The sequence below is a fragment of the Ctenocephalides felis genome, unplaced genomic scaffold, assembly GCF_003426905.1.
Source record: "Ctenocephalides felis isolate EL2017-DRISC unplaced genomic scaffold, ASM342690v1 CF-g0.4_SCAFFOLD_01886, whole genome shotgun sequence".
In the NCBI taxonomy this organism is placed as follows: Eukaryota; Metazoa; Arthropoda; class Insecta; order Siphonaptera; family Pulicidae; genus Ctenocephalides; species Ctenocephalides felis.
The window spans coordinates 18,720,460-18,740,197 of record NW_020538040.1 but is presented as its reverse complement, the minus strand read 5'-3'; the positions used below and the strand labels follow the sequence as shown (position 1 = coordinate 18,740,197).

General features: G+C 27.5%; 1 protein-coding gene across 5 annotated transcripts in view; it reads left to right on the top strand.

The window, feature by feature from the left end:
* The window catches only part of LOC113378806 (acetyl-CoA carboxylase), a 78,099-nt gene that overhangs the window by 25,812 nt on the left and 32,549 nt on the right, over positions 1–19,738 (top strand). For 4 of the 5 annotated variants that reach the window (XM_026619406.1, XM_026619408.1, XM_026619405.1 and 1 more), the window contains 2 exons: positions 10,464–10,570; positions 12,284–12,543. In XM_026619406.1, the coding sequence (XP_026475191.1) occupies positions 10,464–10,570; positions 12,284–12,543 (367 nt within the window). Of the gene's footprint in view, positions 1–6,914; positions 6,944–10,463; positions 10,571–12,283; positions 12,544–19,738 lie in introns of those variants that run through there. The other variant, XM_026619410.1, reaches the window with a different exon arrangement.

The window sequence follows — 19,738 nt, the reverse complement described above, 5'->3', positions numbered from 1 at the left end:
TATATCTGGGATCGTTGTGATTAAAGACGTGTGATTTTTGAAGAATTAAATATATCTTAGATTTAGTAATATTTTAATTTGGTTAGTGACTTTTACGAATTTTGTCGTTACTAACCTAAATTCGTTCATTTTATAAATAATAATACAAATGAATTATAAAACAATGCGTGATATAAAAAATGTACATATCAATAATTTTTTTTTGTATATTCCAATTTTCAGAAAGTATCGAATGAAAAGTAATGTAATAGATATGAATATAAAAATTGTATTATATTATTTTATTAATAGTTTGGTATGGCAAACACGCCATGCCAAACTATTTCCTGATCGACTCATAGCGGCGAAAAAAAATATTTTGAATATTAGGTTGTCAAATATCTCCCTTCCGCCTTTTTGTATTATAAACCAATAGCAAAAAAGCGGAAGGGAGATATTTGACAACCTAATATAAGTCTGTATCAACCAAGTATTGTCTGTGTCTATATATTGCAATTTTTCTCCTTTCTTATATATATTATGCTTTATTAGGCATAATGCCTTCCTTATATTTTATTATGCTATTTTTTAAAAAAAAAAAACAAGGAGAGGTATCTTTTTTACCTAACAGTTTTCTTTTTGTTACATATAGATCTTATTATTTTTAATTATATTCATTTACTGAATTTAGGAACATTTAGAAATGTAAAATAACTTTAAAAAATATTTTATTATACATCTATCTCTCCGTTTTACACGGTATTTGTTTTACACGTATTCTATCTTACATGATTTTTAAAATATTTCTTTTTTAACGAAATTTATTAATTTGCATCTACACGAAATTATTAACACTAAACTATAATTTGCTTATATATATCTATAATAACATTTCCATTGTTTTACTATCAAAATATTGTACTGTCAAAATACAACACTACAAATGTTGTTACAGCTAAGAATTTTTAATAATCTATGTCTATGATAGAAATATGTAGATAAGATTGGAACTGCCCGTTTATGATCAAAACTAAATCTTATGTGTGCGTAAGCTAGTTTGTTTGAAATACTAAAAGAAAGAGCATCATTGTTTTTAATTATTTTATTTAAAGTGAGCACCTAACAGAATATTACAAAATCAATCATTTATAAAAAAATTATAGTTTGACAACGGCAAGAGAAATAAATAAAAAAACTAGAGAGTAAAACAAGTTATATCTTTACAAACCAAATTGAAATTGCGTACTGTCTCCGTAATAATGCAAAAATAATAGATATTGCTAATTTTTGTTTTACAAGCTACAATTTATTAATTGTGTTGATATTAAAGATATTCATATTTATTTTTTGTTCAATATGTTTGTTATTCATCATATTAAAAACGGACAAAGAGGGCTTTTTTATGGTGATTTTCGTTTAGCACGGTTTTTTCTATATACGAGCGAACTTTTCGAGTTACGTGTTCTTTTATGGAATAGGTGTTTTTAGTATGTTATTTATAATTAGTTGATTTTTAGTTTCTCCAGATATGTTCTATATTTTCTATTTTTATTAATATTTTATTTGTGTGTTTTATTTATATGAAGTACATTTTTAGATTCAAATCTTCAGATATATTCCATATTTCCGTTTTTTTTTAAAGCTCAATATTTACCACTATATACAATATTTTAGATTGCCGATATATTTGTTGTAGAGTGGATTGCAAAGATTGTATTTGTACTAAATATCTGCAAGATAATCAATCAACATATTCATAACTCCAAGATTCCAAACCAATTCAAAACTATGATTCGGAACAAAAGATTAATTTCAATCACGCCTTTAACTCTCTTATTTTATTTGATTATTTTATTTAAAGAAAAAAGATGATGTCCGAAGATTTGCTGAATTCTTTTATATTGTCATAAGATCTGCTGATTTCTTTTCCATTTCCTTCAATTCTCTTCCTGTGTTACCGAAAGTAAGACATCATTTTTAGTATTCTACAACTATTAGAATATAACTAACTACATCAAAAGCAATTTATCTATTCAATTTTATACAATTGTTCAATAATGACACATATCAAGTATAAATAAATAATTATCAATATTAATTAATTTTTAATACGACAAATATATATAAATATAATTTTATATTATAATCTATATAATAATAAAAAATACAAATGTATGTGTAAATAATAATGATAAATGACAATGTGCCCGAAAAGTGAAAGTTATATGTAATAATTTTTTTAATTATTTATGTATGCATGTATGTAATTGTATAATTATATCACTTGGTGACAGTAACATCTAAATTCGAATTGTTTCATTTGTCGCGATGTCTACCGATAAAATTATTGATGCAAAGCGTAAATAATCTGGAAAATTACATATTACGAATTTATTTTTAGATACTGGTTTTGTTCCATTGAATTCATAAAGAAATTCGTAATGCTTTAATCATAGTGATTAATTAAATTAATTAATAATTATAATTTTCAATTAATAAAATTTATAAGTATATATATGAAATCATTTAATTAATTTTGTCTTTTAGTACTATCTAATATTTTTAAAATAATAGAAATTAATTTGTCGAGTTTTACCAACGGTTTTTATAAAAAAAATTAACATGTTTTGCTAATTTATCTCTTCCAATTAGTTAGTTTATTTTTTCTACAAGATTGTTATCAGTGATCGTTCTTTTATCATAATTATTTAATATTAATAAATTATTAATTGATAAACTTTGACATTACAAAATTAAATTAATTAATGTTATTTTTTCCTTTTTTTTTAAATTTTTTGTGTAATAAATTTATATACAGACTTTGACTTCTCCCTGTTTGGTATCAAGGATTACTTAAACATATAATAATTTTTAAATAATGAAAACATAACTATCTAATTTTACATTATTCATAAAATCGAAAAAAAATACGCATAAATATTTATTGCGTTTCTAACAAATAGGTATTAGATAATATATGTTTTAATACAAAAAAATCGTTAATTTGTTATATTTTAATATTTTGTTAATATTTGTTATATTTGTCATTTTCAAAGCATTAGCCCGTCCGAACACAATAGTCACGGGTTCGAATCCAACCTTGACCAGCTCGATATCAAGCAGTATAATATCAAGTTTTTGACTTGGGGTTATAGATCTCTAATAGTAATATATACTATGTATAGTAATCTTGATGTGAGTGAAATGTACCAGGAAAAATCATGTATTTTTTGGTTTTTATTTTTTTTACTCGAAATTTTTCAATTCAATATAAAATTATCAAGAGTTGTACGATTATACAATCCTGATTAAATGCGCCATCTTTTGATGAAACTTTTCAACACACTTTAGTACTTTTTTTTTAAAGGAGGGACTCTCAAAGTTGACCGCTTTTAAAAATTTAAATACATGGTTTAACACAAAGTCTTAATTCTTGAAAACTCGAGGCAATTGTCGAGGCAAAATAACTCGTGTCATTATTTTTACTGTGGTCCTAGAAATGTTATTCACGGTTATGGTTCCAAAGTTGAAATGACCAAAATTAATAAAATTTAACCACAATAACTGGAAATGGTCATAATTTCACTAAAGCTTTAAGTTGCACTTAAAAGCTCATAATTTACAAACAACGTAAGATATTATTTTCTAAACTTTCTCAGGTCAATACTATCATCCCGTTTCGGTTTGATGTTAAAGTCTGGGACACCCTGTATATATATATATATATATATATATATATATATATACATTATTCATATATACATAAAATCTACGCATAAAAATGAAAAGTTGGTTTTTCACGAGTGGTTACCCTCTCGTGAAAAATTTTGGCTAAGGATGTTTGATATGAAATATAAATCATAGAATACGTAGTTCCGATCGCTGTTCAAAAAATAATAAAAATATTATACTAAATTTTAACTAAATATGATTGTCCGAAAATGGCAAATATTTATAGTTGCATATTTGTCGCTAGCGAGTTATAAGAATAGTTCTATGACAATGCCTTGCATGATTTAAATATTTATGTTTATATATGCTAATATAAACTTTTATAATTAAACTTGTCAATCATCTAACGAAAGTCTCTTATAGTTCGAACTTGATTTGTTTTCGTTTGCAGTTATTGTATGAAAATAATTTTAATTTAAAGATTAATACTAACTTGTTATCAATTATTGTTGATATCTGTCCGCTTCAAGTATATTAAGCTGTTTGGATATGATTCGATGAGATTATTTTTCATGGTACTTGATATTTATTGCAATTGTGTGGCGCAGTTCTTTGTTATCTATGTAATAAAATCATGAACTCCTAATAAAATGCGATATGAAGAGAAAGATATAACATAAGGCTATTAGATCGTATATATTGCAATAGAATGCCAAACCAGTTGTTGCCAAACAGTTGTATTGATAAATTTATTATTACAATTACTGTATTACTGATGAAATTAATGGTGCAGCAATGTTGGTTAATGGCTATTTTCACTTGGAAACATATTGCTATCTATATTTCATGTGAAAACCATTGCACTACTGCTTGACATCAGGCTGTCCAAGGCAGACATATAACCTTATTCACATCTTCTAACCACCAATCTACATGGATGCCCTATCCAATTATATAATATGTATTGGGATATTTTTTTAATTTGTATTTACTAGTCCCAGACATGAAAAAATCTTATTTTTTTTATAAATATTTATAATTTGTTAACTTATTCATTCATATATCATATTCCCGAAAAAAAATACGGTACGAGTGTTAAACAAAAATATACAGAATTAAAACATTGAATACAAGAAAAAAGCCAATTATACTGCAAACCAATTACATTATACTAATTTATTACATATTGATTTAACCGGTCAGATAAAATTTGCATGTCTATGACGAAATACTAAAAAAGCAATAATAATAAAATAGCAAATAAAATAAAAAGTTTTAGTGCAGCATTTTCTGCCAGTTAATACAATTTTTAAACTCTTTTGATAATTAAATTCATCAAAAATATAAGTTAATTTTTATCAATAATATATACAGCGCGCCACAAAATTATTATCTCACGTCTTTTAGAAATATGAGCTTTTAAGTGCAACCTAGAGCTTTGGTGAAATTGTGACCATTTTTTGGTTTTTATGGTGAAGTTTTATTAATTTTGTTCATTTAAACTTTGGATTCGTAATCGTAAATAACATTTCTAGAACCTCAGTCTGAAATAATGACACAATTTCTCCACGAGTTTTTAAGAATTAAGACTTTTCGTAAAACTGTGAATTCATCATTTTTAAGATCGGTCAACTTTGAGAGGTTTTTTCTTTAAAAAAAAATTACTAGAGTATGTTTGTAAGTTCCATGTAAAGTTGGCGAATTTAATCAGAATTGCAACATGGCAAATTACTCGATAGTTTCATAATACAAAAAATCTAGTGAAATAATAGAAGTTTTGGCTTGATGTTAAGTTCTGGGACACCCTGTATAATCAATTCAATAATATGTGATATTTTTTATATATACTTTCTGCAAATAATTTTATTAAATTATATAACGCTGACGCCTGGCTTCATAATCACAAACTCTCAAGTTCCAACCCGCATTTTGGATAACCTGATATCAAGCAGTGGCAAGTGATATATTTTCTCAAGATTTTTGAAATTAGAAAAAATATTATTTAAAAAAAATATTAAATATAGATAGGACTACCTTCTACAATTAGACTTTAAGAAATATCATCACTACAGCTCATATTGCTGAAAGTTTCTGTTCAAAAAAATTGAAGGCTTATAGCTCAGCTCGCAGGATCTTTAAAATGCTATCTAAAAAAAGTAAAAATTGCGAATTATATAAGATTGATTTGGCTTCATATTTTAGACTCTGTTATTAGGCATTTTTTCGTGATTGAGAATCCTTAATTGTATGTTTGATGTTCTTTATACGTATTTCTTTTGTATGATATTTTACAATGTGTCCTACTTGATTTTAATAATCATTTTTATCACCGATTTATACGTTTATCATACACTGTGTATGTTACATTGTCGCATATATTTTCACTCATATCTCATACTTTATTTTCTAAGCATATTTATTGCACACACAGTAAACATAGTATATTATAATATACATTACATGGTTAAAGCTAATATAGTGGTTTAAAGCTATGGACCATTCAGAGGTTCTTGGTTCGATACCCTCCTTTCGACAGCTTGGCATTGGTTTTCACTTCAAAATTTAGATGGAAAGACGTTCTTAGGTGAAAATAGCCTTTCCCTGGCATCACATAAACCGTAATAATGAACTTATCAGAGAGATAGGAAAACCGTTTGGGTTGCTATCAATAAAGCCACGATAATCAGTCTATAAATCAGCACAACAGCTCATAAAACTAGTTAAGTTCTGTTTGCTGTTAAATAACATTTAAAAAACTAAGTAATACATACACTGCTAAGTTTTTGTGAATCTATCTCTATATTGCAAATTATATATGTATCTATCTATTATTATAAATTTCGTCATTTTAATCCTGAATTATTCTGAAGATGTTATCATCTTTATCTGTACCATTTCAAAATTTGCAATTTTAATCATTTATTGTAAAACAAACAACGCTTTGCATGATTGAATATTATTTAAGAAATGATGAAAATATCGTAACATATGAAAACAGCGGAAAAGGTCAGTTAGGTTCAATAGCAGCTTAAAACATAATTTTTCGATTTGGCAAAAATATTCTGAGTATGTACATATTTTGCAATCATTCTTATCACACCATGGATATACATGTATGCATGTTTCATTATCATCAGCTGTTGTCATAGTCTGATAAATTTGATTCTAGATTTCGAATAATTTGTAGATAAACAATATTAAATATATATATTAGTACACTAGTATATATCCGCGTTACTTAATAACTGGACAGTGAATTCATTTTCATTTCTTATTTATTATTCTTTATAAGGTAAGAGTAACTTTTATTAGGGAGTATACTTTGAAAGTTTTTAAGTTTATTAACAACAAATATTTAATGTAATTTATGATACATTAACATATGTCAATTTTTCAAAATATTTGACGATGGTCAGAAAATTTTATCTTTTTAAATTATTCATTCAGTTAATATTTTTTTATCGTACAACGTCACTTAAAATAATAAAAATTATCTTTGTCACAGACAAGTTAGTGTATAATTAGCAGTGCTAAATTATATGTTTTGTGTACATCTATTGATGTAAGACCCATAATGGGGTGACAGAAATTTTAAGTCAAACGTTAGGAAAAATTTATGATTGATTTATAAATCTTTGTCTTTTATTTGATGTACCGCTTTAGAAGAGCCCACCCATATATCTCAACATCAAAGTTACTCCAAGGTATATATATATTTAAGTACTAAAAAGATTTTAGAAGTTTCCAAAGTTTGACTTGTTGTCCATTTCAGGACATGTGTAAAAATTAACATAAATAATAACAAATAGTGGTCTGCCAGCAGGCAGGTCCATGGTATGAGAGCACCATAAATCAATGATTCTTTTTCCCTCCCTTGTTTATTATTTCCATCGCCATTACCATCAATTACTTTTTATTCATTCTTATGAATTTTCCTTTCCAAACTTCTGCTTCCATGCTTTCTCGTCTTGAGCTTCCGCTTTCAGTTCCCTGTATTTTTTTTTTCTCGCGTGAGTCATCAACCATCTGCATTCTTCTTCTTTCCAACTTTTTTAGTCCTTTTATTTTACCTTCGACGACATTGTATATGAGGCTTTTTGGCAGAATGGATCCGATCCAGTTTCCTTTACTTTTATTGATCGTGCTCTTTCACTTTGCTTACTTTTCTCAGCGCTTCTTCAACTGTTATATGTCCATCTTCTGCATTCGTCTCCAGCACCACATTTTCTCTCCAGAAAGTTTTTGTCGGCTTTTCTTAGAGACCATGTCTCTGATCCGTACAGAGCTATACGCCAGACACTTTATATTAGTCCAAAAAATAGTATTTGATTAAAAAGCTTGGTTTAAAATATTGGAGTGTGTAAAATTATAGATATAACATTTTAATATGCATTATGTGCGTGTGTGTACAATTTATATAATGGATTCTATTATATCCATTAAAATTTCATAATTCACTCACCATATTTTTAATAAAGTTTCAATTGTTATTTGGAAATGTTACTATTCACCACATGGTATTTAATGATACATACTTTTATAATACATTCCATTATCATTTAGGTTGTTTACCTCTGATTAGGAAATACGTATTCTATTTTTAATAAATTTTAAATTTGAGTCTGTTACTATTTATCACAAGCGACGATATTTAATGCTACATAATTGTATATCATTTGATTATTATTTAGGTTATTTACCCCTGATTTGGAAATGCATATTATATTTTTAATAAATTTTAAATTCAAGTCTGTTAATATTCACTACAAGCGACGATATTTCCTGGTACAAAGTTTTATAATATTTTTAATGGCACATAATTTTATAATATCATTCCATTATCGTTTAGGTTGTTTACCCCTGATTTCGAAATTTGCAATATATTTTTAATAAATTTTAAATTCGATTGTTAATATTCACTAACAAGCAACGGTATTTAATGTACATAATTTTATATCATTCCATTATCATTTAGGTTGTTTACCCCTGATTTAGAAATGCGTATTATATATTTAATAAATTTTAAATTCGAGTATGTTACTATTCACGACAAGTGACGGTATTTAATGGTACATAATTTTATAATATCACTCCATTATCATTCAGGTTGTTCATCCCTGGTTCCGAAATGCGTATTAATTTTTATCAAATTTGAAATTCGAGTCTGTTAATATCAGTTGCGTTAGTCGCATGCGGTGCGTTTGACAGCTAATACATGCTGCCAACACGTGATTTTTGACAGCTTGACATTTGTGTGAAGAAATATAGTGTTGCCATCTGTGGGTCACCTTAGACTTTACTGAATATATTTTGCAGTTTAAATATATGAATAAAATTTATCGATCGTTGTATACAAGAAAATATTCATTTATAATAACATAATCATTTCAGATATTTGTAAACATAATTTATTAATTAATCATATATACTCTCATGAAATATTTGATTCGATTGATTATACATAGTTGTATATACTTGTACAATTTTCTGTTTTTAATTATTATTTAAAATTCGTGTTTTTGTTGTCATATGTGACGTTTGATAATATATGAAATATTTTTAATATATATATTTTTATGTTGTAGATTTTTATAATGTTTATTATATTTTTTTAAACTTGTTACATCAATTTTTAAGTATTTTTCTTATGAGAGAGTAAAGAACCGTTATGGTACTAACATTATTAATAACAATGGTTCCTGTTTTGTACGTTTTGACGGTGTGGTTGGGACTAAACCACAGATTCCGTAGATCACGTATGCTATATTATGAAATATTATTTATGTTATTAAATAAGATTGATGATCGTAATAAAATCTTTGAGAAAATGTTCAGAATCTACTTGTATACTTATTTTCTCGGTTAAGTTCTTTATAAAAATATCATTTCACATCCTTTTCATTTACTAATTACATACTAATGGCATAATGATATTTTTTGGAATTATCTAGATTATATATTCATTGGAGTTACATATTGGACAGTAAACTGGTTGAAAAAGAAGATAAAACATTAACTATTTAAATTGTTTAATAATAAGACACGGTTACACCAATGTATTCATTAATATATAATAGTCACTTGTTTATCTATGATAATAGTTATAGTTGAGTTGTTTCATTTTTTAATATAGTGTTCATACGGAGATAATTATTTTTATTTATTGTTCTAACAGCAATCAGAATTATTTAATCTTACATGTCCTAACATCTATTTTGTTGAAGACTTTAATCTAAATGTTTCATGAGGGGCAACCCATCGGTTTACTATTCTCCTATGTGTGGGGTTTATATTAGCTCTTACGTCTATTAGTTATCATATGATTAAATTTTGCAGTTATTCCCGCGAAAAGCGATTTTCACTTGAAATTATATTGAAATCAATAACCTCAAGTAGAAATTTGACATCAAAGCTGCCTGATGTGTAGCTTTGACGGTGGCGGGAATCGAACCCGCGACTAGTTGGTGCTAGCCCAGGTCCGAATCGATTTTGCCACCGCTGGACCCCATAACTAAACATATCATTTTTTTCGAATATATACTCACTCATATAAAACTAGCTACACTTTTACAAATTAATGGTATTTGCTTGTTGAAAATATTATATAATGGAATAATAGTCTGATTGTATATAATGCAATTCCAGGCTTTTTCTGGTATTAACATTTAGCCCGCAAATGGTGATTTGTGTAGATAAATTAGGCATTGTTCTAAAAAAATACTAGTAGCTAAAATTATAGACGTAGTTCAATGTATTTAGTTATTATTTTGTACTTATTTAATTTAATTAAAAATTGGTAATATCTTCAACAGCGACGCCAGTGCCACCAGTGGCCAATAGTAGAGGTACCAACACAACCGTACCAGAAAATACAGGAGCTCCGGTTATGACAGAACTCGATAATGTCACGCACGCACAGGTTTGTTTAAAAAAATACAACTAGCTGTAAGTGGAATTCTGTCTTAAGGCAATTAAGGCATCGTGCCTTAAGGCAAATTGCTGGAACTTCCCGTACCAAAAATTATTATTTTTTTAAAAACGATTAACATTTTTGAAAAAAATTTACTTCGAAAAAATAAGATTTTTGACAAACAATTAGACAAAAAATTACTTTTTTTGAAAAAAAAAATTTTTCTTATTTTTTTTATTTATTTTTTTTTTTGAAAAAAAAATGTTTTCTTTATTTTGACATATTTTGAAAGATCTAAACTTTTTTTCAAAGCAATCGTACTGCTTTAACTGCATAAAGACGAAATATCAAACCGCGTAAGCGCCGCGTCGACGTCTAACGCGTAAACATTGGTACGGAACCCATAGGAATGTAAACCAAAATTATACTTATTGTTAAAATCTCTATAAAATATCTGATAATTTGATGTGCATATGTCTAATGATCATTTTTGACCGTCAAATGGCATTTTTTTTTACTTTTTTCATTAGATCTCCGAAACCGCTAGACCTGCTAGAAAATTTGATCGGTTCTTTACCTTGGCAATACAAGTAAAATGTTTTTTGAATTATTAAAATCGGACTTTCCGTTCTCTTAAAAACTGAGTTAGCGTTTTCGGCACTTTTTGCCCCGTATCTTTGAAACGGCTAGACCTGACTTCACCAAAAACTAATCAGCACGTCTCCTTATCAATACGAATCGCATGTTTTTTGAATTATTCAAATCGGTTGATCAGTGTTCCCGAAATCGTCGACGAAAATTTGTATCCGCACATACATACACACGCACACACACACACACACACACACACACACACACACACACACACATCCATTTTTTTTAAGGTATGCCAAAATATTCAGAAACCTTTGAAACGTAGAGAAATGCAAAAAATTTCATTTTCGATTTTTTTGCGATTACTATAACTTGCCCTACGGGAAGTTAATAATAACATATGAATTAAACTTCAATTAGTTCAGTTAATTTAATTGAAGTATATTTAATCTTTTTGCTTCGAGCGTCTTCTATAGACTACATTCGCTTGACACCTGTGTGTACGGGTGTCGCTTATAAACGATATCCAGGGTGGTGCCCCTTTCTTCGAGGTTTATCACTCTGAGTTAAATTATTGAGATTTCAAATTTGTTATTGTAATTTTTAGTTTTTTAGAAGTGTAATTTTAAATTCGTAATTACAATTTCATTAATGATTAATGATTAGAAAATCTTGAAATATGCTGTTAATCTTTATGCCTGGTTCATTGTTCTACTTGGCGTCTTGCTGTCCCGTACAGCAGTGTTTCTCGTGTGGAAAACACTGCCGTAGTGAAAGGGTTGATAATGTAATACGTATATTTAAGAAAAAAATAACTTAATAATTATTATGGCAAATATTACAGTATCATTATTATTAGTTAATGCTCCACCAGATTTATAAGTTTTCTGACATAAAATTCAAACGTTTGTGTAAATATTGCTATATTTATTTTGAAAAATATTAATTTTGTTAATAAAGTATTAACTTTTTCCACTTGAAATTATATTGATATCTATAACCTCAAGTGGAAATTTGATATCAAAGCTGCCTGATGTCAAGCTTTGGCAGTGACGAGAATCGAACCAGCGAACCCGGAATACAATGAATTCAATATTTATTTTATATTAATAATAATTTAAATTCTAGACAACTCCGCCAGCGGTTGGCAGCGACGTAGCCAGGGTGCAAGATGGCGAAGTGGGCGGAGCTAGGAGACTTAGCGATGCCAGCGCCATCAGGCAGGAAGCGGGCGACGAATTCCCAACGGGAAATTCAAACGGAAACATGACAAACGGACTAAGCATGAATGGAGAGCAAAATGGGTGTACTTCCGGAAGAATTCAGCAAAATGGTATTGGAGAAAAGACGCCTGGTAGAGAATTGCTCGAGAAACGACGCAGGTTGAGGTAGGTGGAAAAGTATTTTATGGATTTGGTTTTATTTTTTTTTATAGCAAAGCGTTTAACACATTCACTGCTAACATTGTGTTTCTTATAAGATAAAACCATTCCTGGACCGTTACCTGGAAATTAAAACAAATTATACCAAAATAGTATAAATAGTACTATTTCTGCATGAAATAATTACAGTACAAAAGTTCAATTTAAACATTTTATTTCACTAAAAACAATACTTTAAAGTGCCAGGAAGGCAAACGCAATTGTTGACAACGGTCAACATATGCGAGCGCAGCAGTTAATGTGTTAAACTTTAACAGTTAAAGTAAGTGGTAAATGTTCTTTGTTGTAACCTCGAGTATGGTCTTAAAATTTTTAGGCGTTTTAGATAGAAAACTTGACCCAGAAAACGCACAAACGTCTAAAAAAGAATCTTACTATAATTGCATCTTTCTGATGTATCATAATAACATAGTAACAACGTGAAGTTACATTTTATATGTAAAACGCCTGATTGTACAGCAAATACATAGCATTTTGACTGTTTTTAATTCCATTTTATATGCAAAACGCTACGTAACATAGCCTTGCCGTAACATTGGTCTATTTTACGACAGAATTGGCCCCTTAAGCATAATATATAATAGTTTACATTGTGTATCTTGGGGAACACGTGACGTAAGTGGTTGTGCTTTGCGTTTCTTGCAACCTGATATCAAGCTGCAGTGATATCAATTTTATCTTGAAAAATATATGTCATATATATGTTTTCAAGTAAAAATATTTCGCATTGTTGCAAAATAGTTAAAATATCGTCACAAAAGGATCATCATTGGTTTGTCTTGTAATAAAGATATAACGGTATACATCAATTTTTACTCAACTATCTTACAAAAAATTGATTAGTACAATGATTTTATTTGCAAAAAACAATAAAATCATATTTGCTTTTTAAATTCAAAGTTCCAAACGGGTCATTTAACCCGCCTTTGGTATAATTGGTAGGTTAAAAACGGATTAGGTTCGAGTTTCTTCTAACAGCAATTAGTAAATAAATAATCATTACTGAAAACAATGATTATGATATCAGATTATAGAGCGCCAAATTCTGATGCCTGTTCAAAAAAAATGAGTTTGCATAACTCATTAAAAGGCGAATTCTATTTCATCTTTATATTAATTGTTATATGAAATCAAATATTCTGTGATCGAATTACGTTTGCTTTGCGTAATGATTTAGTCAATGTATCGAAATGTGAAATACTCGTTTGTATTTCCAACATTGTGCTGAATATAATGTATAACAAATTTAAATATACATAACTTTAAAATATGACAAACACGCCATGCCAAACTATATCCTGATCGACCCATAACGAAAATCGAAACACACCTATAATAACTAAATATATATATATATATATATATATATATATATATATATATACTAGCTGGACCGCCGAACGTTGTTTAGCCAAAAACATATTTCTAGATAACATGTATTTTGCAATTCTCTTTTTAAAGTACATAATTACTATGTACTTTATTCACTTTTTTAATATTGTTATGTGATTTGAGATTTGAGAAAATGTCAAACATTTTTTTCCACATATATAATAAGATAATGTTTTATCTATATTATATATAAATGTAATGTTATGAATTACCCAACATGTAATGAAAAGTATAATACCCAAGGGTAGACAACTTAGGTATCAATCCACCTCATGTAGTACATATCCATATTATATGATGAAATAATTATTTTTGAACTTTAACTAAAAAATTTAAAATAATTTTAATAATTACAAATTACCCAACCTCCAATAGTCATCATCTGCTACAGGGTTCGTATAGAAATAAAACGCTCATGAATTGTGATAATACTGGTACGGAACTCTTAGTAGGTGATCTAATGTAGGTATGTAGGCACTTCCTATACAATCCCGGCTTTTTAGAAGTTTCACATGTCGTGTGATTTGGTACATCGCGTTGCATGGCATGCTTTGCAATTATATTACGTTAAATGTAGTGGAATCATAAACATCGATCTTGGATGTTAAATATTTATAATAAATGTTATTATTAAAAATAATATAACAAACATATTATAATAAAATATAAATATAACAATGACGAATAATTTTGTAATAGTTCAACTGAATAGGTTAAAATGGAACGAGGATTGATTTTATTTAGGCAGTTTTGAAAAAAAAAAAAAAGAATTTAATTTTTGATTGAGGAAAAATGATGTAAAATTATATATATATATATATATATATATATATATTTTTACATCATTTTTCCTCAATCAAAAATTAAATTCTTTTTTTTTTTCAAAACTGCCTAAATAAAATCAATATATATATATATATATATATATATATATGTATGTAAATATATATATTCTAGCTGGCTCGGTATTCGTTGTTTAGCCATAAAAAATATTACTAGATAAAATGTATTTTAGTTTAACATCAATTATCTGGATGGTTTACTCACTGCAACGCATGCAGAAAAATTTGGTCGAATTACAGAGACAAACGTTCTCAAATAGTTTGTAATATTTCAACTGAATAGTTAAAAATGAGACGGAATGGAAGGATTTATTTAGGCAGTTTTGAAAAAAAAAATGAATTTAATTGATTCAGTAAAAATAATGTGAAATAATTATATATATATATATATATATATATATATATATATACTAGGTGGCCCGGCAATCGTTGTTTAGCCATAAAAAATATTTCTAATACATGTATTTTAGTTTAACATAAATTACCAATTATCTGGATGGTTTACCCACTGCAAAACATGCAGAAAAATCTTCATCGAATTTCAGAGACAAACGTTCTCAAATAGTCAATAATTGATCAATTATAGCGAACCAGAGGAATAAAAAAATAATTGGACTAGTAAAATGACTATTATAAAATTTGGATTTGTGGTAGGAGGGTGAAAATGTAGAGTTGTGTGTATTTTTCTATTCTGCATTAAAAAAAATGAAATATGTTAGGGGTCAACAACCCTTGATCAAAATACATTGTTTTTTTTAATAAATTTTAGGCTTTTGGTAACTTTAAGAAAGTTAGATTTAAAATTCAGAGAAAAACATTCATTGACTGAAAGCAGAAAGTGAAAACTAATTTGATTACTAAAATGACTATTATAAAATAGGGATTTGTAGAAAGAGGGTGTTATGTTACAACCCTTTATGAATTGTTTTATGAAGTTAAGTTAATTTAATTGAAGTTAAATTGTTTTATGAAGTTAATTTAGCTTTACCATAACTTTAAGAAAATCTTAACAAAATTTAGTGCAAACCATTCACTGTCTTGAAAGCAGGTGAAAAATAATTTGATTACTAAAATGACTGTTATGAAATAGTCATTTTATAAATGACTATTATGAAATAAGGATTTGTGAAAGGAGGGTGTTATGGGTGGACAACTCTTGATGAAAATAAATTGTTTTTTTGTAGTAAACTTAAGCTTTTCCATTGGATCAAGAAAATCTGAATTAAAATTCAGTCCATAACATTTATTGACTGCATGTGGGATGAAAAATTTTACGATGAGTAGGTAAAATAACTATTACGAAATCGGGTAGGAGGGTGATAATTTAGGGTTGTATGTATTACATATTATAAAAAAAAACTAAAGAAATTGATCCAAAAAATTAGAAAAAAATCTTATGTGTTGTCAACCCTCATCATCACTTAGGGGTATAAAAAGTAGATTTTGACCGATTCTCAGATATACTGAACGTGATTACAAAATTTCATAAAATCGCTCAAACCGGGGAGTATATATATAAATTATAATCTCTTAAATGCATTTACACCCAGCCTATTGTCTTAAAAAATGTATATTATTTTGATTGGCAATAAATCAATGCAAATAAATATATATTATAAATCTCCATTCTAATCTATAACAATTAGGGTGAATAAAGAAACCTTAATTCATATCTTAGAGTTGATGAAAAATTTATTAAAGTTTTTAATTTAAAATCAAATTTTTGACATTATAAGCAGTTACTCATTTAAAACAACGTTTTATTAAACGGTGTTCATCACGTAGAACCCAATCGATTTCTAATATACAACACCATACTAATTATATGGTTTCTCTCTTTCCGCGTGCATGCTAGTATTTTGCCGATCACCGTTTCAGTCGCGTCGCTTCGGGCCGCGTGTCACATCCGTATATTTTCATACGCGCGGAAAACAAAATTTTCATATGAAACGGAAAAATTAACCGCTTTGAATACTTCTTATTAAGGATAATTGAATTATTATTATTAACGTGAAATAAAGTGTGAAGTGGGAAATCAAATTTTGGAAGAAAGTGTTTGTAGTGATCAGTGCACGATTGTTTATTATTTAAAACAATTGTTATGATATGTAAGATTTTGTGTGCAACTGTGTTGTTCTTGTGATTTTTGTTTCAATTTTATAGTTTTGTAAATAGTTTTATTTTTGTAAATATAAAATTAATATATTCGTTTGTGTTAGATATGCGCTTAAGAATTTAAATTTACTTATAACAACTTAATAATATTGTCTGATGAATAATAACGATAAACAAAATCTACATAATAATATTTTTTATTCAACATCATAATCTATCTATGTACATATTTTGAGATAACAGTAATTACTCATTAAGTGAACACTTGTGTACTTAAATGCTTTATTTTTAATGCGTTTCGCATTTTAATGCAATCAATTACTGATTACTGAATAATGATTTGATTACTTTATTCAGGCAATCTATTAAAATTTAATTGTACCATTTTTTAAATTTTTTATGACGTTGTATTATATATTCTATAAAAATTTGGAAGAGCGTAACACTAATTTTACAAGTATGCACATGAAATCAATCCGCCGACCTCAAAACGCGCCAGCGAAAGTAAAACGAAGAACGGTGTTATTGAAATTATTCTTCGAAATTTTTTGCTCATTAATTTTATAATTTAAGGTTATTAAAGGGTGACGTAGTAACATTGTTAAAATTCAAAATCCAAACTTGCTGAATAATCTTTCAAATATTAAAAAAATATATATATATACAGTTATAATTATATAAAAACTTACGTTAACGGTTTGGTATGAGGAGAGTCTTAGAATTGTAAAATGCAACAACTAGAATAAATTTTTCAGATTACGATAAAGTCATTTTAATAATCGATCAATTTTAAACCCGCGTGCAATCAATGAATGTTTTTGGCGTAGTTTTACTTCAAATTTTTGAATTTATGGAACAAACTTAAATTTGACTTTAAAAAAAAATATATAAAATGCTGTTCAAGTCCAACGCTCTTTCAAAATTTTGAAGTCATTTTCTTTTTTTTAAATGAGTAATTGAACAAAATATAACTCTAAATTTTCACCTACCAACCACAAAAATTTTATTTCATAATAGAAATTTTACTAGTTCAATCATTCATATTGCTCAATTTTTATGAGTCAATTTTAAATCTTAAATTATCCGCTTTTTCCAACAAAACATTTGCAAAACAAGCTTAGATATTGGAAACGTAAAGATTACCATCGATAAAACTAGATGCCTCAAATTATCGATCGATTTTTGCATATTCTGATTCGCAGGATCCTATTGTTCATATATTTTCCTATGTAGGCTTGCAGAAAGACAAAAATATTCTAATCTTTTTGAGTGAATTTCAGTTACCATGCAAATTTATGGCAAAGTTGTAAATTTTTCAACAAAGTATTTGAAATCTCACTCGATTCGCTAGGCATGCCAAAATATGATTGAAAAATGAAATCCAAATGTGCCACTTCAGTCTAAATGAAATCAGTTCCAGGCTGGCACTTACAATAACTATTATCATGTCCTAGGAATATATTTACATGGTTCATGCGTTGCAGTGGGTAAACTATCTCTATTTATGTTAGCTGTCTCTTTCACTTATTTATCACTCACTTCTACATTCACAATCAGTTAGTTATTTTTTATACTTTGCTAAATATTGTTTGCCGGGTCTGCTAGTATATATATATGTATATATATATATATATATATATATATATATATATACAACAGGTATTTATATAACCAAGAAATTACATATCTTCGTAATAATATGTTTAACCAGTTTCAAGTGAAAAACATGTTGTTATGGATGTTGAAGGCTTTGTAACATTTGGCTTCAAGTGAAATTGCAAATCACCTTTATTAAACCTTCGCTGTTTTAAAAACTTTGATGCTATAATAAACAAATTTATTTTCTTTTTTGCGTTAAAGTAAAAAATGATATTTTGGTCTAGAAATTTTTGAGAAATCGATCTTGTTTTTTTATCTATAGTCATGGGTATGGTCAGGGGCAAATTTCCCGAGACTTCCCACTTTATGGCCTTCTAGAATTAAAACTTTACTATTTTTTATATACTCAAAATATCAATAAGTAACTAGTAAAAAATATTTATAGTAAAAATATTGTCGGCCTTTCAAAAATTGCATACAATTTTTAGCTCCAGACCAGAATACCCTCTTAAGAATTATTAATAGATTTTCAGTAATTTGATCTATGCATGACAAATTGAAAGAAAATTACATTACATTGCTAGTGGAAATTTATAATAAATTTGCGTTTTTTTTATTAATTACAGTTAATTTCAAATCGATACATTTATTGTTTACTTTTCTTAATCTAACTTTGAACTCGTGATTTTGACTTCTTCGACCAACTACAATGTATTGCAACTATTATTAGTATATTCACAAACAAATAATATAAGTGGTGCAATTGCTTATATTGATTTGAACCATTGAAATGTTTGTATATATATTTTTTTTTTTCTCCAGACAAAAATATATATATTTTTCATTTGATATATTTATACTAAAAATAAATAAATTATTAATTTGTTAAACAAGGTGACATTTTATTGCTGAAAATATTTTTTAAAGCGGGGATTTCGTAAATTTTATGTATTTACGTCTATGATGTAAATGTTCCTTATGAAAATATTGGAAATTTGTCATTTTCTGAACTATAGATATATAGAACGCTTACATGCTATGCATATTCTGACCGTGAATGCATTTCAATAGTTTAATAAAATATTTGCATTTATAATTATTTATATCTCGAGTTATAGTTTTGCAGACTATATATTTGGATTCATACTTATTTTCCGAATATAAAAAAGTTTGTATTAAACGAAAATTTGTAT